This window comes from Anopheles maculipalpis, chromosome 2RL (assembly GCF_943734695.1).
Source record: "Anopheles maculipalpis chromosome 2RL, idAnoMacuDA_375_x, whole genome shotgun sequence".
Taxonomy (NCBI): domain Eukaryota; kingdom Metazoa; phylum Arthropoda; class Insecta; order Diptera; family Culicidae; genus Anopheles; species Anopheles maculipalpis.
In genome coordinates, this window is record NC_064871.1 from 75920107 (window position 1) to 75944793 (window position 24687).

The 24687-nt window shown below is 40.7% G+C and overlaps 1 protein-coding gene across 1 annotated transcript in view; it reads left to right on the forward strand.

Moving 5' to 3' along the window:
* Positions 1-23353, forward strand: part of LOC126568127 (transcription factor Sox-1) — a 57821-nt gene extending 34468 nt beyond the window's left edge. Inside the window, exons 4-6 of the mRNA XM_050224544.1 lie at positions 5948-6142; positions 6264-6346; positions 22511-23353. Coding sequence (XP_050080501.1) covers positions 5948-6142; positions 6264-6346; positions 22511-23272 — 1040 coding nt within the window. The 3' untranslated portion in view covers positions 23273-23353. The remainder of the gene's footprint in view (positions 1-5947; positions 6143-6263; positions 6347-22510) is intronic.
* Positions 23354-24687: the final 1334 nt, after the last annotated feature.

The following is a 24687-nucleotide window of genomic DNA, read 5'->3' on the forward strand; positions in this document are numbered from 1 at the left end:
TCCACATATAACATGTAATTTGCCAACTCTTTTTGATGTCATACAACCCCATAGGATGACGGAACCTCCACCGTGTTTTACTGATGTAATGGTAAAAATGCCACTTAATTATTCACCAGTTTTTCTCCACACGTAGCGGCGACCATCAGATCCGTAAAGGTTAATTTTTGTCTCGCCCAACGATACTGTCCGTCTTGGAATATGGATGCATATGCTTCCATTGGGCATCCAAGTCGCATTTGATCCGTCTTGAACGTATCCAGTACCGTTGTCTTAGAATCGCATTGGGTTGTATGAAATCAACCCACACGATGTCGCTCGAAGTGATGTGTGGAGTGATGCCGCTTCCGCTCCGTTTTGAGCTACTGTCGCTTCGCCTTCTCGTACGCTCTACAGTATCAAACCCATTGATAATCGAGAACTTTCGAACACTGCATGAGATAGGTTCTAAATGTAAAATCATGAAAACCTTTCATGATTTTACTTCCTTACAGGTACACCCTAGCACTCAAGCTAATTCAAATCGTGCCAGCTTACCAGGGTCCTGCAGTTCCCGGTTTAGAGTAGACACCTCGTTGAGAGAACAAACCAAGTCTATCCCCGATAGTCTTCGCAGGACAGCAATTCCCAGCATTTTTGTGGAAAAGTATGGCCATTGTAACAGCAACCATTTTTATACTGACGGATCCTCATCAGAGCAGGGCATCGGTTTTGGCGTATATAACATTGTATCCGAGGCATATTTCCAACTACGCCAGCCATGCTCGATATATGTAGCGGAGCTCGCCGCAATCTTTTACGCCTTGTTAATAATAAGTGCTTGTCCTCCAGACGAATATTTTATATTCTCCGACAGTTTAAGCGCTGTCGAAGCATTAAAATCTGTGAAGGCTATTAAGAGCCCGGACTACTTCGTAAAAGAAATATTAAAGGTCTTAAGCTCATTGTTTGAGAAATCATTCCGGATATCTCTTGTTTGGCTGCCTGCACATTGCGGAATCTTCGGCAATGAAAAGGCAGACCAATTGGCCAAAAAGGGTGCTTCGGAAGGGTCCTTTTTCGACAGGCTTATCTTACCTCACGAGTACATGCGTGCCCCACAGTCTCTCTGCATGGCTCGGTGGCAGAGTTTGTGGGACACCGATGAGCTCGGGAGGTTTCATTATTCGATCACTCCCCAAGTGTCCTTGAAGCCTTGGTTCCACGGCATCTCAGGTGATCGTGCGTTCATTCGAATGATGTCTAGGCTTAGGTCTAACCATTTCGCTTTGGGCGCGCATCTCCAGCGTATAGGACAGGTCGACTCCAAAGTATGTGGCTGCGGCCTCGGATACCATGACATAGATCATCTTCTATGGTCTTGTGTGGAATACGAGGCTGCTCGACCCGCCTTGTTAGACGCAGTCCGGGGCATTGGAAAGTTGCCGGATACTCCAATTCGGGACCTGCTGGGAGGCTGCGACGAGGTCTACCTGAGAGTAATCTTTCTCTTCTGCCGTGCTAACGGATTATTAGTGTGATCCCCTTCCCCCCCACTACTCCCACTGTTTGTCTGTCTTATATATGTTGTACCTCGCTTGTATGAATGATGATGGATGAATGGATGGATGAATGAATGTATGAATGAGTACGATGCGTGAAGGGTTGGGTACCATATGGAAGCAGTTGCAGCGGCCAATGCTATGGATGGACATCCCAGCGAAAGGGAGAGGAAGACTTCAAGATTGGACACAATCAGGAATCTTCGAAATGGAAAACGATCAAGACCCCCGCTACCACCTGGACCACGAGCATGGAAACGCCTGACATACCCCGGGATAAGTTACCCTCACACGATAAGATCCTCGCTAGGAACACGACTTTGGCTTTGGATGACGGAACTTACGCAACGGAACAACCGAGCACACCCGGGATATGGTGCCCTTTCACAGCTCGGAGAAGGAAATGTCTCCCAGCAAAGAGGAAAGGAGTATACTAATTTTAAGTTTATTGTAAGCAATACGGCCTGGCCGTCCTTTATGAATAAAAAAAAAAAAAAAAAAAAAAAAAAAAAATTTTTGTCTCGCCCGTGAATAGAACCTACCGAAAACAATAATAACATACAAAATACAATGAAAACTTAGGTTTGAAACGGGTTAGATCTGATTACCATCGACCAAAATTCTATATCTTTGTCCATATACTTTTTGGCAAACTCGAGCCGAAGCACTCTATTCTTTTCCGATATGACTGGTTTTGTTTTTATTGCAACCCTTCCCAACAAATTTTGTTTTCTTATATAACGCCGAACTGTTGAAGAATCTACATCAATATTACGGATATTTCTGATGTTGTTTTTTAATTCAACTGAGGTCAGGAAGGGATTGTTTCGAATTTGTCGAATAATGTGTCGTCCGTCTCTATCATTAATTTTGCGTTTTGATTCATTGTTTGGTGTTTTATTAGCAATTCTAACCTCATTTTTGTATCTTTTTTAGTATGTCGTGGACTGTATGTTTGCTAATATTTCACTGATTTCTCTAACACTTCTACCCTTTTCCATGTTAGAAATTTAAAATTTTCCAACTTCAACAGTTGTTTGCTTCGACATTGTTGAAACGAACTTGTTCTACCAATCACTAAGTCGCGACTGAAAGAAGTGATGCGTTCTAGCTTGATCTTCGCTTAATTTGTTCATATCACACGAAAATTTCTAGTAAATCAAAGTGTCCGACTTTGAATGCCCAGCGCGATATGAAGACTTTCTTCGTTTGCTTCCCATTATTTTCATAGAAAAGAGCTATTTCAATTCTTTTTTCACATCACCGTGTAGAAGAGAAGTAGAAGAAGCCCACTGCATACTTTTGATGATATTTTACAATTCTAAGAAATCAATAAATGCATTGAAATGCAAAGAGAATGGCTGAATTCGAAGTGTTCGATTTTGAATACCCAGCACTAAACTTATTTATATTAAGAATAACGACTTTCACCGAATTGTCCAAACAGAATCTGTTAATAAGGTAAGAAGATCAGCGACAAAAAACTCATTGTTAGGAAGAATAACACGTTTCATCAAACATAACTTCGTCGGGTTTATGTTGAAAGTTCATGTGATTCATCTATGGTTCATATAAACCTATTCTGAATACTAAGAATGCTTGTGAAGTATTAATAAATATGGCAAAATATATTGTTCATTAGTTTAATACACTTCAAATGCAATTTCTTTTTGCGCTGTCTCTGAATATAATTTTTTTTTATTGGAGAGGGTTGGCTCTCTCCATCTTGGGCTTTAAAATCTCGAGAGGCCTCGACCTGTCATTACTGGCCGTACTGCTCCTTCAATAACGTAATGAAGATATAGCTACGGAACTAATAACAAATCTTAAACGTTAATTGCTTGACAAAACTATACTGATTGGGTTTGGATCTTGGTATGAGTATTGTTTTTCTAATATGATGACTTTTTAATCAAAACAATCAACCAAAAACATACTTTCAGTTCAATATCAAGCAATAGCCATCACGCCACAACTAACCACCGACGAAGGGTTACAGACCGATCGATCGAACGTCATCTTCGTCAGTGTTCTGACCACACAGCAACACGGTACCTCCAAAGACCCTCACGTTCAGCTCGTAGACCTCCATACTCCTCCCCATCAAGCACAACACCGCTTCATGGGAAGATACCGAATCCAACCACCATCAACGAGTCCTATCCCGCCTTCGATTAGGTCAAACCCGCCTTACACACTCCTCCTAGAAAAATCCAGTCCTCCACTCTGCAGCTTCTGTTGCGTAAAATTAGTATAAACCACTTCTTGCCACACAGTAAAGAGGAAAATGTGGTCTCATCAACTCAAACCCTCTATAAATAAACGAAAAAATTCCGTAAATCGCTTTTCACATGCTTCACATCCGCTCATCGTTGTGACTTGTAGTGAATTATTTTGTAAACCGATTAAACTGCACCACAAAACTTTCTTCCGCCGCTTGCTTTTGTTCGACTAACAAGCACCAAAAATATTTTACGACTACAGAAAATGGCACACATTGCATCTGGATCTTATTTTCACACTACCTGAACTGTGTCCTGGACGCAACAACTGCTTCCCCAAAACCCTTTCCAATGCACTGCATGTAAAACAACTTTTCGTGAACATTGCAACGGATTGAGCAAAATGTTTGAAGCTGCGTTAAAACAAACTCCAGTCGTTCATTGATTGTAGTGCAGTCGCCCAGTGGTGCGTGTTAACCGTGTCTAGTAGTGGAATGATGTTTTCCCAAACGAACACTCCACTGCACGCCCGATTGCACAATCAGTTGTTCGTATCAGTTGCGTTGGACGCTGTAGTTCCTTGCCGTAGCTGAGCTGAGACTGACGGATGCGAACCACTTCACCTCCACGGGTTCACGGAATTATTGAACCCTTGGCCAGAGCCACCGATGAGGGGGGAAACGCGTCGGAAAATACTGAACCAAGAGGGTGGTACACGATGGGGTGATGCAAAACCCGGTGGGACAAAATGGTGCAGCGTCATTGTTGTTAAGGATGTGAGCAAATATTTGTAGTTTTGCTGGCATGACGTGTAATCGGGCCTATCCTCCCTTCCCGTTGATGGGTTGGGAAAGGACACTCATTCTCGAGCGTTCAATTTCCGGAATGATTCTCATCTTTCGCCTAGCGAAACGGGGTGGTTCGAAAACAATGGTGTGATTTGTTTACAATTCGATAGCGGGCGAACCGATGTTATACCAGGCGTCCCACTGAGTCGTTGATGCCTGATTGTCTGGATGTGCCTTTATTTGCACTGGAATCATATGCCGTCGATCGGATTGTAACAATGCGTTTGAACCACGGGTAAGGTTAAATTGTTTAAGGGCCAGTCGGTGTACGAGTAAGCGTGTGTGTGTTTTTTTATTGCACTGTTTACACATTATTGTAAAGTTTGCGTTTCTAGTTTGTAAAATTAATGTGAAACCAATCAAGAGCTAAGCAGTGGCGCATTTGAATGGCAGTTCAGTTATTCTGCTTCAACAGATTGCTATCCAATCTGATCCCTCCATTTCGAATGCATGGATAAAGTAAAATTAATCATTGCAATCAATACCAATCAATGTGATTGTAATGCAATCGGCTAACTCAAATAATTTACGAATTTTTCAATACATTTTCAACCTCTTTGACCTTATGAGTTTATAAATCAGTATGATTATATACATCAGAATTTTATAACATTTTTGGAATCCGGAAAAATGATCAAATGTTGTTCAGTTTCCAGAAGTATTTATCAAACTGTTATCACTTTTGGAACATTGATTATTCATTGTACGGCATACATTTTCAGAAATTTCTTTCACTACGTCATAGAGCCAAGACCCCAGAGGACCACTTAGGAACTAATGTACCAATCAAGGCGGTCAAGTTCTATTTATTCTGTACAAGTTCTTAATATCGCTTACACTGTCGCATCTAGCACCGTCTTCTACCAATAATATAGTCTTGAGGATAGAGGCCCTGAGCGGAATTGAATCTGATGTTCGGGGGAGGCTCTTTGTGTGTTCTGGATCCCTTGTCAGCTCGCTGTCGCTCAGTTATCGCACAGTGAAACCCACCACTGATCTATTCCTTCCCCATTTCTTAATTTTCACGCCTCCCGAGTCCTTACGGGCAACCTAAAAAGACTTTGAGAATGGGGCCGCATGGTGCCATTTTCATTCGAGTGTAGACAGTAAACTGGATAATAAATCTAAATTCAGGAATAGATCAACAAAGTGATTGAAAAAGTGTTCCATAGCACAGTTCACACGACAGCATCCTATCGATTTAGAGAATAAAGTCGTCAATTTTCACCTGTATCATCAGTAACATTTTAGTTCCTTGTCTGGGGTCTCAGTGAGCAGTACAGTAAGTCTTTGCAAAGACACTTTAAAGTAAGTTTTACACTTCGTCTCGCCACAGGTGCCGAATGGAAGCTACTAACCGAAGACGAAAAGCGACCCTTCATCGACGAAGCAAAGCGTCTGCGGGCGATGCACATGAAGGAACATCCAGACTACAAATATCGTCCACGCCGGAAGCCAAAACCGATCCGACGCGACGGATACCCGTACCCGATGACGTACCCGTCGGTGCCCGTGGATGCATTACGCGCCGGTAAGTAGCGCCATTGCAGCCACAATAACAAATATACAATAACAGCAGCCACAAATACATGACGACGTGTTCTCATCCCCGCACATCAACGTTTGCTTTCTTCCCTGATCGCGCCGACCAGGCATTACGCCAAGCTACTTTGCACCGGGCGCTCCCTACCATTTAGGAAGCCATTTGTCACAAGCCAGTCCACCCACGACACAGGTGAGTTTCAATTATGATGAAGATATGTGTCCGATGTGCAGGTTTGTACCACCTCAACGTTCAAGATTGCGATCAGGCTTTATAAAAAGTATAATCGGGACAATTCTTTTTAAAACGGCAGTTACAGTTGTCCAATGTTTGTCCGAGATGCATCCAAATTTAAGCAATCCTTCCCAGAAATACTCATCAAAACAATCAGACAATCGTTTGACATAATTTCGTTTGTTTCCAGTGTGTCATTGAGGAACGTTTAATCGAACCAAAGACACACAGCTTCACAGCTTCACTTCAACATTGTTGCTGACTCGAGTGTCTTATGTTCCAAGTGCCACTCCTGCTAGGATTGAATCGTTATTACCTTGTTTCCTCGAGAAGTGAATCCCGTCTCTTCTTCAGCACTTGTGGTGTGTTATGTGGGATCTTCCCGCCTAACCCCCGGATGTCACCTTCGTGACCGCAGAAGGTGCCATGTCTCGCACGGTAGCAACCTTGATTGAGAAATTTGTCACTCACTTGATTAGTTGTTTGTCATGCTGATGGCTTCCTTACACCATCATCATCATCTTCTTCATTCGCCATCTCCAGCAGTTTGCCACTGATGGGAAGTGGAACAGGAAATGGCCGTTATTTGTTGGTGGGTCTGTGATTTCGTGGGAGGCATACACTGAGCGAGTGTCAGCTGCCATCGTAGCGACGGAGTTAATTAAGTTAATTGCATCTGGAGACCTTCCTGGTACAGGAAAAGCACAGTGGGAAAGAAAGGCAAAACAGTGACATTGTAGAAGTAGCATTTAATTTCTGGGCACGTTTTTTTCCACCAAAAAACAGCAGCAGCAGATGGTTAACACAAACTGAGGAAAAAGAGCATAAAGAAATACCGGTGCTCCAGAAGACTTCTCGGGATAGAAACATTTTGACTGTGAAATCATCTATAATTGGGGCCGATTATGAGCAAGATTTCGTCTACAGTCAGCAGCTACCCTTTTGCTGATCCGGACTCGATCATTCTACTTTGCACCAGTTTTATGGCTTGACGAGTTAAGGTTTTCGGCCGTACCTTCCTGGGTTTTCTGGAAGCGTTTAACAAACCGTAAACAAGTTTCCTCATCCACGGTTAAGCTCAACTGCCGATGATACCTGTGGCCAGCAATCCAAGTTACGGGCAAAGAACATGTGCGGGCCCGTTGATGAAGTTGTCTATGAAGCGACGGACCGATCCCCGATTGCGAGTGGAAGCATAACGCTGTGTTTAAAATGATTACAAGATTAATTTGATGATTTAACACTTTAGGGGTTGTTTCGTTTTGCTTCCTTTACCTTCCTTGTGTCTTTCTGTCCCTTTATCCACATGCTTACACACACACACTCTGCTTACGAGACTTTCACGCTTGTGTTTGCTTCTTCAATGGGTTTCTCTCCCTCTCTTTCTCCTCATCTTGATCGTTGCGTCGATGGCTCATCTTCTCGTGTGGAGACTTAATCGGAGGATTTTTTTTTCTTCCACTTGTAAAGCTGAGGCCCTCGGTAGTTGTTTAAGTGATAATTCGACGGTTTCCACTATGACCGATCAAATTATAGGAATTATCGGCTGTCGGTCGGTAGTTATTTTCATTTATTTCGATCGATTTGCCGTAGCTTTTCGGGGTATGCATGATCGACGGGTTACGGTTTACGGGGATGATTTTCATGTCAATCTTTTTGCTTTCGTTTCGTGCTTGGAAGGTGCAAGAGTTTGTAGCGTGTGGTTGTGTGTTCAACACGGTAGCAGAAGATCGGTAAACGGCGTTAAACCGTTTTGGGATGATTGTTTTAAGCGGTGGTGGTTTAATGATTAAATACGATTTAGGGAACGGATTGATGGATTGGAGGTTGATTGCTACATTTAACGATCGGGATGGTGTCAAAAATTACACGTCAATCTCATTATTGTTTTTGATATTCAAACAATGATCCTCCTTTAGTGTTTTTTTTTTTATTTAATTTTACTCCTATTTGACGGCTCATAGCTGGATAGTCACAATAATAATAATTATTATTACAAAAATAATCTGATCAAATGTTGCATTTTAAAAATGTTTGATCTTTGATTTAAAATAGATTCATTCATCCAACTATGTCATATTTTGTCTGTGAAATTATTTAGCTGTTTCAGGAACAAATCTACGAGGGGCGTATGGGATGTAAAACAGGTTATAAAATCCCATTTTCTTAACAAAAACAGTTAAGTTTCAGTTTTCCCAAAGTTCAAAACTTTGGGAAAATTTACATAAAACAATATCATAAGCAAAAAATATCATTAACTTCGCGGTTTTTGGAGGAGACAACTGCAGTAACTACAGTTTAAAAATGTTAGCTTCGAATTAATCCTCATCTTTACATCAAAACTTATTGCAAGGGAAGTTTTTTTTTCAATTTTCGCTTTAAGACGTGTTTAAACTTGGAAATTAAAATAATTGCATTCCCTCGAACAAGGCCACCAATTTCAAGCGAAGTTGTTCATTAATGTAAATGAAATGTTGTACTTTAATGCAGTATAGTTAACCGCAAGAGTTCCAAACTGACGTTTCATAGGTTTTGATAGATTTAGTTAACTATTTGTGCAAAAGAAGTTTGTGCTTCGGGCTTAATTTAGAAATTCACTTGGATCAATCCACTTGAAGCCCTAGACGGAATTAATTCAGGGGCTCATACTCAATCAAAAGTGTCTGACCTGGTAGAGCGATGGAGAAGTGAGGCTTTTAGAGGTCCTGGGAAGATGTGTTATCGTGTGACCTGGAAATGAGGGATGTCTCAAATTCCTGAGAATTCTAGTACAAGGCTCCTCCTACGATGCTGCTAATAGAAGGTTCTTTTTCATAAGACCCCTTACACTAGACAACTGTTGGGGTCCTAGGACGCCACCCACTTTACCCGCTGTTAGATCCTCTTCTGTGCTCATAGTAGCAACATTCAATTGTAAATTCTCGTAGAGTATTTTACGTCTGCTAGTAAATCAAGTAAATAACATAGCTTCGGACTTAATAGAATTGATCTTTCATTTGATTTTGTTGCAATATTTTCGTTTTCCATAAATGATTTGTTGAGCGTATTAAGAATTGATATCGAAAATCGATATATTTTTCGATGGATATCGAATCGATATATTTGATATCGAATTGATATCGAATATTTTTTCGAAAATCAGATATCCTGAACAACATTCAGCTGGATGTACGGAATAAAAACAAGATTATAGAAGACTGATTTTATGATTTTTAGGAGGATTTGACTATACCGTCAAACTGACTATTTGCACGATTCATTTAAGACATTCGAAACGAGTTGGGTTTGCTGAAATTCATGAAACAATGTTTCATATTTCATTTCCATGTACTTCATGCACTTCTAACAATTTATTGGATGATTTTGTATGACTTGCAAAACATTTTTCCTTGTTGTTTAGTTTCAGGACACTAAAACATCAGTGTAAAACACGAGTGTCTAAAACTGAGAATGTCATCATGCCAGACTTTCTTTTCTATTAATTTAAATTTAGTTTTAAACTGCTTAGAAATTAACGTTTGCATTATCAATCGTAGGCTTGTGTCGTGTCCTTAATTTAATCAGATATTGAAAAATTCGGTAATTTTAAGCATAATTATTTACCGCCCAAATCAAGAGTGGCAAACATGTCTCAAAAATTTTAAAAATTTTAAATTTAGAATTTCCAAATTCACAATCACCGAAAACTGTTCACGCTCACATGTGAGTAAACAAAAAAAGGCTTCAAATCTCACTCACAACATCGCGTTGGTAGTCATCTAAACAAACAAACAGTTTTTTTTCCTCCTTCTAGAATTGGTATGGTACGGAAGTAAAACAAAATTTCCCTTTTCAAAGAGGGTGAGCAAAATTGTCACCGTTTGTTCAAGCCGTTGCTGAAACCGTTCCCCGTGCGGGTTTTTTTGTGTATTATTTTATTGTGCAACTTAAACAGTGTTTGGTAACAGGGTTAGCAAAAGTAAGTGTACTGTGTTTTGGTGTGAAGGGTTCGGTAGGTGTGTGTGTGTGTGTGTAATTACACCGACGACTCAACTACGCCCCATAATTGTACGCAAATGTGGTGTGGTGTAGTGTTTGCTTTTCTTACAATTGTCAATGTTTAGATATTGACAGCGACACCCTACGGGACGGTCATTTTTACTAGCAAATGAAGGTCTAGGCGCACCTTCCAAGTGGTTTGTTGATATTTCAAATCATGCGCCCATGATTTTTTCCTCGATCTGTCATTGTTTTCAAGTGTTTACTTTCTCCTTCAGTATGATTTTTTTTTTCATATACTGGAAAATGAACCGTTCGACCGTGGAAATCGTGAGAAACTTTTCTACTGATGGGATATGACTCTCTACAAAAAAACAAAAAAAAAAAACTCTACAAAGATATGAACGGAACTGAATTGTTGTTCTATCAATTTTCCGCTATTTTCCCCATTGTCTAAACAAGCACACATCATCGCACCCATCGCGAGATGGTTACGGCTAGAGCATGGGAAAAATGTGTGGCATTAATGATTTCACCATATCGACTTAGAACGGTTTAGGAAGCTTTGAACCACCAGTGCTCTACTAAATTATCCTAATCATTCTTCCAGCTTCTTCGGCATCCTCGTCCGACGATCGGACGGACGGTTAAGAAATTGGATCAGTTTCAATGATCCCGGTTACCGTTCACTCGTACCGTAAATCGATTTTCATCCGTTCGAGATGAAGATGTTTTTAAGGCCGCAGCGAAAAGTCGGCGAGAAATTGGACGGCCATAGCAAATGGGGTGGAAAATTCCATCCTCGGAATCGATTCGACCTTCCAATGAGCGTGAGCGTCCGCGATGAGCGCTTGTTTGTGCCGAATTCCGACCCGATGAAGCGGCTGTTTAGCCTTTTTCCAGCTAATGAGAAGTTCGAACATGGCTTTCCCAGCGAGAAGTGCCGATCATGATGCAGATGATTTGCTGCGCCGATTCGTTTGGTTCAATTGGTGTAAAATGATTGAGTCCGGGCAATCGGTAGAGTGGGATTGCACGAGATCAGGTGTTGGCTTTGTGCAGCATGGTAGGAATGTCGTGAGAACTTTTGTGTTTTCTTATGAACAATATTGTCGAACGCATTTTTGAGCTATTCTTGTGTGGTTGAAAAAGCATCTCAAATCGTTGAGATTTTTTTGGTTTTCTTGACTGAGTTCCTTTTTTGGCAAGGAAGCATAGCATGGTAAAATATAGTAATAAGAAGTATTGCAAGAATTCCTTTGCGTAGTAACAAATATAACATTTTAAACACGCGATGTTACGAAATCATTTTGAATTTAACATGTTTAATACTCTTTTTTGGCATTTTTTTATCACGGGATGTTTTCGCTGCTTGTTCCGTACACTTTTAGCTGTCGAATGACGTATTGCTTGTTTTCCTATGCCAACTCGATCACGAGTTATAAACAAAAATGTAACCGTCAAAATTATCCCGAACGCCCTGTATTTTGTATTGATATTTAATTATTTGTCATTAAGACATTTGAATTGGAATTATTGATCATAGCGCCTTCTCGGTATTTATACGAAATGTATTCTTATTAATATTGACGATATAAAGCTGAAAAATTGAGAAGAGTTAAAAGGTACTGTAATAAACTTTTCAATAACAGCAGCATTATAGGACCCGATTAATTAAATATTCTCATTGGATCAACCAAAATCATTACTCTCCCAATTGAGTTGACATAATGTGTGTACTAGTTCCAAACATACTATTTATTTTACACGAATGTTGAAATTGTTGTTGAAAGTTTAATGCAACGAAATGGTTAGAAATATTTAAAAAAAAAACACGTAGAAAGAAGGACAATTCAGTAGAATGTCATTTAGGTATGATTATTGGAAATTTCCTAAAGGATGCTCCAAAAACTCTAAAGTCAGGAAACATTATATCGTATAACAACACCCTGTAAAGGCTGGGTTTCGATCCATATAATCTTCTTCTTGGCTTAACGACCTTTAAAGGTCATGCCGGCCATCGAAATGGCTTGCTAGACTTGCCGATACCACGTAGTTGGATCAGTCAGTCCGTCCTTGAACCCCGGTCCTGCCTTTTGAGACCGGCGCCGCTGTCGCCTACACCCCCGGGCGATCCATATAATGGCACTTTTGAATCACTCAGCTGAATTTTTTGTATAATTCGTAGAATATTAAGTGCTTCTTGGGCAACTTTACAAATCACATAATGGAAACTGTGTTTTCTTTAAATTCTCTGAAGAATGGCCAGGTTGTATAACTAAAAGAATTTTTATATCCAAATTAGGAAAAAATTCAATCATATAATGGAATTTTTATTCAACAGTTTATGTCCGGGATGAGGCAAAAAATTAGGGAGGAAATGTCCTGTTAATCTAATTTAAAAAAACAATCGATACCTGAGGTGTTCACGATACGGCGCAAGCCTTTATACTTGAAATAAATTTAAAAAATAGTAAAATTTATACTGAGCGTTTCTTTCTCCTCTGTTGTACCAGCAAAATGAAAAATTATCTTCAGAAGCTTGTTTACATTAGTACACCGTATCATCATCACCGTAATTAAAATTTAAACAGGCTTAACGCAAAAACTAGTTGCAAAAGTTGCCCTAATTACTGCTTCTTTAACCATAATTGATTGCCAAATTCCACAGCCACGATGCCAATTTTCCCTCAGTGCATGCATAATTGCATTGCGTGATTGCAAAAGTTCCACAATGGGCTTGCAGTATTCAAATAATTGTTTGAAATATTTCGCTAGGTGAAAGAACAATTTGATTGTTTAGATCGAAACCCTGTCACCACTTGCATATTGCTTCTTGAGCCAAAACGAAACGTTATTTCATTGTCGAACTTCTAGGTTTAGACACAAGAATTGCTATAAAAAGGTTCATTATTTCGGAAAGCATTTCAGCTAGTCCCTTTTGCCAAAAAGAACGAAACGAACCTATTAGATTCTTTGAATTTACTTCAACGAAAAACAAACATGAGTTGGAACAAACAAACATACATGATGTTGGGACGAAAGATGTCCTTTGAGATTTTATTTGAACCAGGTTTCGATCGTTCTATTGAAGGAACGAAACGAATTCAAAAGCTTCGGAACGTAATTCCCACTACTAGGCACAAGGCTGCAGATAATCTTACCCTATTGTGACAATCTTAAAGTCTCTTATTAAACGCGAATGGTAATCGGTGTCCGAAGACTTTTCTTCGGCGGTTTGGAGCATGTTATTTTAGAATTCTATTTTTTTGGTAGAGAGTGAAGTTCAACACCGAAACTCAAACTATGTCGCTTTAAACAAAAAGCAGCAAAATAACAATAAATTTCTTACTTTCCCAGCTCAGATTCAGCTATTTTGTCCCACATAATCCAAGAATCGATTGTATGTTCGTTGAACTTCATTCAAAACAAGTGCAAACGAGACGCGAAAGTGAAAACTTCAAGGAGCTATCATTCTCCAACAGCGAACGAACGAAGCCAACATTACAACACCAAGTTCAACAATGTAAGCAGAATGATTGTGAACTGGTTGCGAAGTGCAAGTGCACAAAGGAAGTATCATCAAACATTGGCTTCCCACAATGAGCTCGGGCCTTTTAATGTGCATTCAGCTCGATCGTTTCTCATCCTTAAATCGGTATGATTACAGATAAGAGATAACATTTCGTCAGTCATTCTGCTGCGAATCAAAAACCGGACCAAGAAAATCAGCACCCATCCAATCGAACAATAGCGAGGAATTCTAAACAAACATACAAACTCATGCCCTGGCAGTGGTACTTGATAAAGCTCGCCACAACGTGCAGACACAATTATGAACGAGACCCCAAACGCCCCTCGGTGGCCAAGTGTTGAGGAGAAGGTTGAAAATATTATATTTATCGCATCATTTCTTTTAATAATATACCATTAGCTGGAAGAAGCAAAAAGTTGTTCATCATCACCTTATTCGCTGGCCGTGGTTGGTTGGTCAGTTTCCGAGGTCGTTTGTGTGCTTAATGTGGGCTCTGTATGGCTTTTTGGAAATTTCTCAGCTTGTTAGCTTGTCTTGCAGCGTTTTCTCCTCCACGGAGTTTGCTCCTGTGTTCGAGTAATTACCCAACGTACCGAATAATTTTCTCTGCAGGCAATGTTTCAATCTGTGCCCATTTATTTAACCTGTCAGGGTAACTGTAAGCAGTACTGTTGAGGTTAAGGAGGTGTATGCCTCCATTGCCATGTTAGCCGGTTGGTAGGTGCAAGATATAATTATGTTTTTAACACATTGCTCTTTCCTACTGTATCATTATCCATTCTATTCACACGTTGCTTGGTGTTTGCTGTGGTATTTGTTTTTCCTTGGATTTGATTTTTTGTGGATTTTTGTTTGTTTTACTGTGGTTTTTTGCATCGCGAAAGGTTATTTTAGTTGAATTAATGTATTTTGTAGCAGTCAACATTTTTTTCTATGTTTGCATAATAACTTTTTACTTTCCTCATGTTTTGTAATTTTATATTTTTTTGCATTTCACCGTGTTGGCCAGGCCATATTCCTTAAAATTTCATCTTATATGTAGCTTCGTAGCTCTAACATAACGTATGTGCTATATGAAAGGTAGACATTTCCTTCTCCCTCAGTTTCTCTCACTCATGTTGGTCTGCAGATTTAAAGAACTCGTCATGGTGACATGGCTCGGTCAACCATAGATTTCCAGAAAACTCGATCCCTGGCTGCAGCTTCCCATCCGTGTAGTGTCCCGATCTCCGACAGGTCACCCTTCACCTGATCCAGCCAACGAACTCGCTGTGCACCCCGACGCCTCGTGACGAACCTTCTTGGCGGGGCATGAGTCCTTTTATCCTTATAACATGCCCCAGCCATCGTATCCTGCCGGTCTTTGCTACCGTCAGGATGTCGGGTTCTCCGTATAGCTCAGTATGCTCGTGGATCATCCTTCTTCTCCACACTCCATGCTCGAACACACCGCCAAAGATGGTCCGGAGGATGCGACGCTCAAACACGCCAAGAGCGTTTGCATCCTCTGCTCGGATGGTCCAAGACTCGTGGCCATATAGGACCACAGGGTGAATCAGCGTGCGATATATCTCACATTTCATGCGGTCTCGAAGTCTTCTGGATGTCAGCAGACGGTGAAGGCCGTAGTAGGCACGATTCCCCTGAACAATGCGTCTGCGGATTTCGCTGCTGACATAGTTATCCGAAGTTACGACAGTCCCAAAATAGCGGAACTCCTCTACTACGACGAAGTTGTCTCCGTCGACTAACACGCTGCTTCCCACTCGGTCTCTATCGCGATCAGAGCCTCCGGCAAGCAGGTATTCGTTTTGTCAGTCGGGTGTACGCCTCACACACCTTCGCTATCGTCTTGCCCACGATGTCAATGCCATCGGCGAAGCCAAGAAATTGAAGAGACCGGTAGAGAATCGTGCAACGGATATCGTTCTCTAGCCCCGCGCTTCGTATGACATCTCCCTCTGTTTAAGTACACCTTATCCCGGGAAAGCTCCACGCTGGATGTTGTTGCTGCCAAGTATGGTTCTGATGTTGTTGTCCTCTCTGGTTCAAGAAGGTTAGCACCTTTTTTGAGCATCTTGCCGACGATACTGGCAACTGGCTTCCAAGATAAACTTCTTTATTGCTGATACTCTGTGGTGTCCTAAACTCCATTTTGTTGCCTGCGTTTTGATGTTATGACTGGCGGCCCCACCATCGGCAGAACACACGAGTCCAAATGCCACTAAAACTTTGTGAAGCTACAGTAGTATCGAACTCACGGATTCCACCAACAGTAAAGCCGTCAGTCACAACTTCACGTCTCCCAAACCTATTTCATTGGTTCAGAGAACTAATTTTGTCTTTAGTCACCTTGATGTATAGAGTTGAAAGCAACAATAACCTTGTAAAATTGCTGTAACATCGAATCCAGACATTCCGCCGGGGATCTTCCTGACGCCCGAACGGCTGCTAAGAGTCCGGGTCTTGTCGCATCGAATTCCACAGATGATCAGAGTATGTAGTCAATGTCGTGGTATCCGTTGCTACAGCCAAAAACCTTGGAGCCGGCGTTGCCTATATAGGAACCTCCAGAGTTCGTCCTCGTTCCACATGCTCTGCCATCACTTTATGTGTTGTGTGAATCAAAGATTAGATTTTCTGATTTTCTACTCCAACATTTTCTTGGATTATTCCTTCTTGTTAATGTTTCACAGCATTAAATAGAAAACAACCACACAGCAAACAATTACCAGGCAGAGTCGTTTTGTCACCCTTGCCACAATACTGCAGTTTGTTTTGATTTGATTATAGGTTTTCGGGCTTAAAGGAACCACAAGATAAGGTGTTTAATTTACAAAAAGTAAACACAAAGCCACACATCTCCTGAATGAAGGGCAAGAAAATTACAGTCTCCGAGTGTGCCCCAAGGACATGCGCACCTAACCTTTGGCTTCTTTTTTCACTGCTTAGCGAACATATTCCGCACACAGCAAACATCTGCCATTTGTTTGACGCTGCAAGGGTGCTGTGGGAACGCACCCAATGAGGCACTCTCGTGCTTAGGGTGCTTGTATCAGAACCAGAACATACGGAAGGAGGAAAACATTCACATCTTACAATTCTCTCCCCAGCGTTCTCGCATAAAAGCGAGCGCTCGCATGAGGAAAAAGTCAAAAGTCCGTTCCGAACAAATAGCGTTGTTCGTGTTTTCAATCAAACACAAAGGCCCGGCAAGGCCGGAAGCTGACCGAAATGACTAAAACGCCCCATAAGCCGTCTAATTATTGTCCATTAACAGGCGTACGAAAATGGAAACGGAAACGGGCGGTGGTGTCGGACAGGGTGGCATGATTATTTCTGCAACTTTTCCTCTTGAATGGAATTTTGGCGCAGGTCAACGTCAAATTAAGACATTCTTTCATGCTTATTATGGTGATTGAATAGGGTGAGAAAAAGGAGGATGAAAATGGTGTTTGTTACTTGTTGTTTACTTGGAATGAGAATGGAATAGTTTTTTTTTAAATGAAATTTGAAATTTATAATGTGTTTAAATTGTATGTTTTGGATGAAATTCATTTAATTTGAAAGAAAATAAGAAACTATAGTAAACCATGAGTAGGATAAAATCCAACGATAAATCAAGCGCTATGTTTGGAAAACTTGTAAAACAAAGAAAAAACGCATAAATTTGAAAAAAAAGAAAAACAAAAATTTAACCCCGATAAAATTACAAAAATAAAAATGAAAGGAAACAAAACACAGGACAAAAGAACAAACAGCACAAAATGACAAACACCCCAAAGCTGTGCCGAAACCCAGCGGAAACGAAGCCTTAAGAAATGAAGTCAAACGAAAGAATGCACTGACAAAAGATGACACTCAAACAATGGCCGCTTAACGAGCGTCTCGTTCACGCTCGATCACGTTCGCGAATGTGGCAAGGTGATGAAAAAAAAGACTACAACAAAACAGTATGTTAAAAAATATGTACGCAAAGGAAACAGACACATTGGGAGGAACAAGCAGACAAGACGCTTGGCTTGTGACGCTCAAATTGGTGGGTGGAACGTCGAGAAGCGCAACAGTAACGGCGTATTCATTACGGGTTATTTATTTGAAGTTATTTATTATTTTACTTGTTATTTAAATTCATAAACCCACAGTCTTCACAACGCCGTCCAGCCTCCAGTCTTGTTGCTTTGCTCCGAATGTTCTTCTGCAGTTGATGTTTTGCCTTATGACACGAGACGGGACACACTTTTTTCGGGGCCGGATCTCATCGTCATCGAAGGTGCACTTTGGGGATGCAGTTTTAAAATGACCTCCGACAGTGTTATTGTTCTACGACGTAAATGGGAAGTCGTAAGAGGCAAGGGATCCGCTCTTTACATCTTTATCCCTGGGACAAATTATGCGTCTAATCGTACTCTGTTCGCTTAGTTCTTGTTGTGTGCCATTTTAAACAAGAGTTAGTATGGTGCATGTTTCGGGTAGGATTTTTATTCTCTCGAAATATTAAGTAGAAATAGTCTAACATGTGTAGTTAGTCGTAGTAAAACTATTTGATCCTTCTCGATCTCGATTGTAGAATAAAAAGGTAGTAGTGAGTTTGGTTCCTGTTTTTCTCGAGTCAGGAACTGGAATAGAATTACGAACGATCCAGACCATTTCCATCTATGCTCTTGGCTGTCTCCGTAATTCCGAGGCCAAACGTTGTACGCCAAGACCATTGCTTTGAAATTACTTTCATGGTCTTAACCCACAAAACAAGAGTTCGTTTGTTTGTTCGATTGTTATGATATTATTGATATTATATTGATATTATAGCAATAAGTTTTCCACACAAATAAGGCCTCACCTTTCCGTCCGATACTTCACTGCCCTCGGTCAAAACTGTTATAAATTTTGCATATTTAAAAATATTTTCAATTCTTGCTAAAACTTTCCATCTTCCAATAGAACTTGATAGAGGTTTGTCCAAAAATTTTGATGATCTTTCGAGAGCCCAGCTTTGAAAGTATCGTCGATCGACGACTTGTTCACAGCTCAAAGGATATTTATGACGAAGGTCGTTCACTGCTCATCGAGTGGTTGTCATATGGAAAATGTTGTCCAATACATGAACGACAGGTTTTACACGACAATATCTATCGTATTCAGAACAATTCCAACGTTTTAACGGATGATTTGAACCTTAGATCTCACCTTAGGAACCTTAGGAGTCTCACAAAAGAAGATGACAAGAACCATCACAGTTTCGTGTTCTTTTGTGTGTCCTGCCAAATTGTAGACTGGTCTTAATTTGACCCTAAATCGTCATTTTCTTCGAAATGAAAAAAAAAGCTGTATAATTTAAAGTCAATTGTGATCAAGTCATTTGTGACTCAACAATCACTAGTCCCAACTACAGAAACACTCAGGAATAATATCATTATCCCGATAGAACGGCCTGACCAATACGGGCCCTGGTCAGGAATAATTTTCGTATTAAGAACAAGTCTTTGGTGAACACATTTTTGACTATTAATTTCATAAGCGAATATCTATGATAATAACTAAGAATATTTAAATCCTTCGACAGTTCTGGTAATTTTATTTATTTTATTTACAATTGATTATGACGGTCCAATGCCGTATTGTCAGTTCTGGTAATATTAATTTTATTACAGGTAGTTTAGTTAAATTTTTTAAGCGATGCTAGACGGTTGAATGTATTAGTACGACATAGAATCATTTTATTAGGAATCGTTCAAACCCGACTTGTTAAATGCACTACCAAACTCCTTATTTTTCTACATTATAGTATTACGGCTGAACACATTATTGTCCTAAATTCCTTTTTCTTAAAAATATGTTTTGAAGTGAAAGAGTTGCTTATTTATGCATCAATCAAATCTGCATAAGGTTCAGAGACAATAAAAACTTTGTATTCTAATTTTTTATTGAATGATCAGTCCTTTAGAGGACCTTGAACAATGTCAATAACGAAAAAAAAGTTTCAAATAAAGTTTTAGAATTATTACAAGTAATCATCCTCGTCCATTAAAGACAAAACAATAAAATCTTGATAAATCCAGCCCATCTTCAACGAAAGCATGCTAATATATTAAATGTATGACACATGCGTGTCTTTGCTTCACACTTAGTGTCCCGCCCGATGCGATCACACAAGTCAGCAGGCAAGCAAGATATCGCCAAGATAAGATAAAACCCAGCGGTGGCACATATCCACTAACATTCGCTTAGCCACCATTTTTTGCCGCCAACCACACCCGACCATTCCGAGGAACTAATTTGAATATTAAAACAGCTGCAGGCGGCAATCGTCGTGGGGCGTTTTATTTTTATTTTCTGCAATGGTTAGCTTCCAGTTTGTGTGCTGTGTGTGTGTGGGTATGATATTTTATAAGTATTGTAGAAAGAAAAAAAACCGCTGCGCCGCCAAAAACAAGCGCGTCGAACCGATCGACACCGACAGTGGCATGCGGCGTGATCGACGCCACAAGCGTTTGCGAGGAAGCTCATTCTGCCAGGGGAATCATATTTTAGCTTCTTGTTGTTGTTGAGAGAGATTATCGAATTTTTCATTTCACCGGTTCGTCGTCTGTGTATTTCGGTTGTTGTAAGTCTGCGGTGCGTCAGCTGGAAAGAACGCTTGATTCGCTCCCCCGTTGGGAGATCGCATCACTTTCGGTTTTGCTTGTACCAAAGAGGGTTTTTTAACATTTTTGAATGTTTGTTAAAGATAGTTTTGTTTAATATTTTACACATGAATACTAAAAATCTTTGTATATTTTATCTTATTGTTCGTATAAACCTTTACACCTTTAACTATCCGCATATGATCGTTCAAGATCTACAATACTCTGGCCGGACTGATGCCATTTATAAGCAGTAAGACTATTTTATTCCTTTACAACTTTATTGCCATTGGGCATGAGCTCTGCCACCCTACTGTAATCGCACCAGGCTAAGCTATAAGCTTCGTGTGTTTGGTACAAAAGCATAAGCTTCCCTCAACACATAATTGGACACACAGTGTAGTAAAAGCGCTATAAACCATTCTACTCTTCTATGGCAAAGACAACAGCTCATGGGGATTTGCATTTGCTGCTGATCGTGTGGTGGATCACATAGCATCCGTTTTTATAACGCCATTCAGTGCTCATCGCTCACAAATCTCGCTAACCGATCAAAAGCGTTTTGCTATCCAAATAAGCCCGGAAATAAGAGCAGTTTAGGTGTTTTATAGGTGGCGATCTGTGGTGTTACGATCGTAAAGCTGAGATGATACAACAGGCCAATAAAGCAGGGCAAAGCATCGATGAACTTGGAAGAGAATGAACCGAGAGACAAGAAAATCGGACAATCGTTTATGCATGAGAAGTGTTTCGCAGCAATTTTATCTAAAACAGAGTGGGATGCACAGTCTGTTTTGACTGACTTGTGGTCGAAAACTTTCATTCTTGTTACAGTTTTGATAAGTCGATGAATGTATGATTAATATATGAAACTATACGTCACCACTTGGTGTTTGGCTTTGATGACTTGTTCCAAATGTAATCAGCCATTGTGATGAACGAAATTTGAGTGAATCAACATGAAATTTTAACTTTTCAATGGAGTAAGCCTTCCATTTCTCACTGATCTTAACGGGTCTGACTGCAGATCAAGCTTTAATATTTTGGGAGATCTCCTGGACCAACATCTTTTTGTTTACAAAGGTGTTCAGAAACTATGTGCGGCGTTGTTCTTCCGAGGATCAAATTCCATCCGAACCGGTCTTCGTGGCAAGGCCTAACTATCCAAATTTGTGGTATCAATAAGCCTAGTAAGACATCAGTTGGTGTGTCCTCAGTTGGTCTTGAACCCAAGAAGGTGAAAAAGATACCATGCAATACAACTTTGAACGAAGAATATTTTATTATGTCACAAAAATATCCCCAAACCCTCTGCAAACCTGTGACAAGAACTCCTGTCACCGTACAAAATTAGATAATGAAGCTAAGAGCCACGATCCGATCCGATAGTTTCTTTTAAGGAACGGAACGAACCTGCCAGGTTCGTTCCGGAACGCACAACTCTAGCCAAGAGTAAGAGGAAAATTAAGAAAGCGACGAATAAGTGGGGGCATCAAAGACCATTCTGAAAAGTCCACTTCCATTCACGCTTGTAAGATGAGCCGCATGATTCCTCCAAGTAAAATGGGTCCAATTCCATACCACAGACATTCCTAGGTATCCTTTAGATAGCAAATCGAGTCGCAAACATTTGGAACTGATTCGCTACTTTTAAGAACACCACTGCTGGATGCATATAATCAGCTCCACGAATACAAATGAGTAGTTTAATGAACTAACTACCTTCTGAAGTAAGGAAGTTTAATGTATTTGACATAAATATCTGAAAAGGACATACTGCCGTTTTGCATGAAACGAACATTATATCTGATCTGAATTTAATATCAAAGTGTTAATCAATTAATTGATTTGCCGCCAGTTAGCTCTCCAATACCTTCCAACCGAAGGATTACCATTATCTATTTATTGAATAAGAAAATAAATCTTCAACCATTTGTCCTTCAAAGCAAACATTAATACGATGTACCCATTCCCTTATCGTTTCAGTCATCGATCGCATCCCAGATGGACGTCTCGAAGTTTGCTCTCGATCGCAGCGCATACCTCAACACCGCCGCTGCCGGAGCGCTCTACGACACGACCAAATCCCAAACCAACCCGTACAGCGCCTATCTCGACCCCACGTCCGTCCTGACGAAGGCCTACTTCGACTCGAAGATGTACCAGGATCGGGCCCAGGCCGCAGCCAACTATGCGTTTGACATTTCCAAGATCTATGGATCCACCGCACAGCAGCAGCTCAGTAGCAGTGGCAGCAGCAGTAGCAGTAGCCAGCAGCAACACCAACAACATCAACACCATCAGCAGCAGCAACAGCAGCACCAACAGCAGCAGCAGCAGCAGCAGCAACATCAGCAGCATCAGCAGTCATCGCATCTACACCATCCGCTGCATCATCAGCATCAACTGCAGAACGGTGCCGGAGGTGGCGGAGGCAGCGGTAGCGTAATTGACGAGCGAGAATCAACGCCCCAGCTGAGTGACGTTACGCCCGACATTAAGCCTCAGATCGTGGAACCGCTCGAAGGTTCACCGCTACACAGTCACAGCTATGGCGCTAGTCTGCTTGGCGGTGGTGCCGGTCCGGGTGGTGTGGCGGCCAGTGGGCTTTACCAGTATTCTGCCGCAGCCATGGCTGCCAGTCAAGCGGCTGCCAATGGTGGAGGGAGCTCTGGTGCGAGTGGTGGAGGAAGTGGTGTTGGAGGTTCTGCCGGTGAATACCGGCGACCGTTGACCGTCATCTTTTGACCCAACTCCGAGCTGATGGTTGATCGGGACTACTAAGCGGCGAATGGGGCGGACCGTCTCAACGAAGTATACGAAGTCGATTTTACGTACACACGGAATGGGAGTTTGTTTCAAATGAAGTAGTCGTGGAAGGGAAGGGGGATGGGGGGGGGGGGATCTGTGTGAGTCCGATGCTCAAGTTTTTATTTATTTGCCAGTAGACGCACACTCACAATGTAGCAACACACAGGTGCAATAGAGTGAATTGGGTTTGGGGAACATTGGGAGGGCGTGGATTGTCCAAGGCTTCAAACGATACTAATGAGTAAATGTGGCTATAAATAAAGTGTAAGAATGACCAACCGCCTGCGCTGGTATATAAATCATTTTAAACGTCCCTAACACACAGTCATACTGTTCCGCTGGACAGCACACATCTTATTGTACGAATCACAACAGAACAAAGTCAGCAGTCAGCTGCGAGCAGGAGTTAGACACATCTTCAAACATTCATTTATTCATAGCTTAAATAGGGCAAAGTCAGGAAGATGATAAGGTACGACTGGGAAGCTCTGTGACGTGATTTGGTAGTTCAAACAGATAGTTCGGATTGATAAAATGTTCATGAATTGCGAGGGAGGGGGGGAAATAAATAAATTAACACAAATCGATCACACATGAATGATAGTTTTAGGAATAAATCCAAAACAAATAAGTAAGTTACAGTTGAATAAAACGAACGATAACTTTTCGGAACAAATTTAAGGCGTGTCTAAGTTCAAACGTTTTATCGGTTTCCTTTGAACTTTATTGAGCGAATTAAGTTACCTCTTTATACTCAATATTACACATTTGTGTGGATGCTTTTTTTGTTACTTTATTTCAATTGTTTCCTTGGTATTAAACATTTATAAAATAGAATGTTAATTTACCTCACCCTATTCTCCTTATTCCTATATAACCGATGTTTCGATTTTAACGTAACAGCGCCATCTATACGTGAGAACGTAAAACCTTCCATACAGGTTTGTTTGGTTGTCAGCCTGCGTTGTATGCAATTTGCATGACTTCCTGTTTTCTGATCAGTGAATGATGGTTTTGTACCAAAAAGTATGCAATTTTGGGACATTTTTTTAAAACCACAGTTTATGGTTCCGTTATTAATGTTCTGTTAGAAAAAACTAAACTTGATTGAAGGAAACGATTAGTTTACGCGCATTTGTTATGAATCCCCACATAATTTTAATGCGTTATGAATCCCCACATAACTCAAAAATATAGTTCAGCTTTCAAATTCCATATTTTTCGGCAAAAAGAAATACTTAAAAAATATATTATTTTACGCACACGAACTCATTCTTCCTTCCTTCCAAATAAACTCCTTTGAAATGATAATAATAAAACCACACATCAACTTCAACACTTCCACGTGGCTT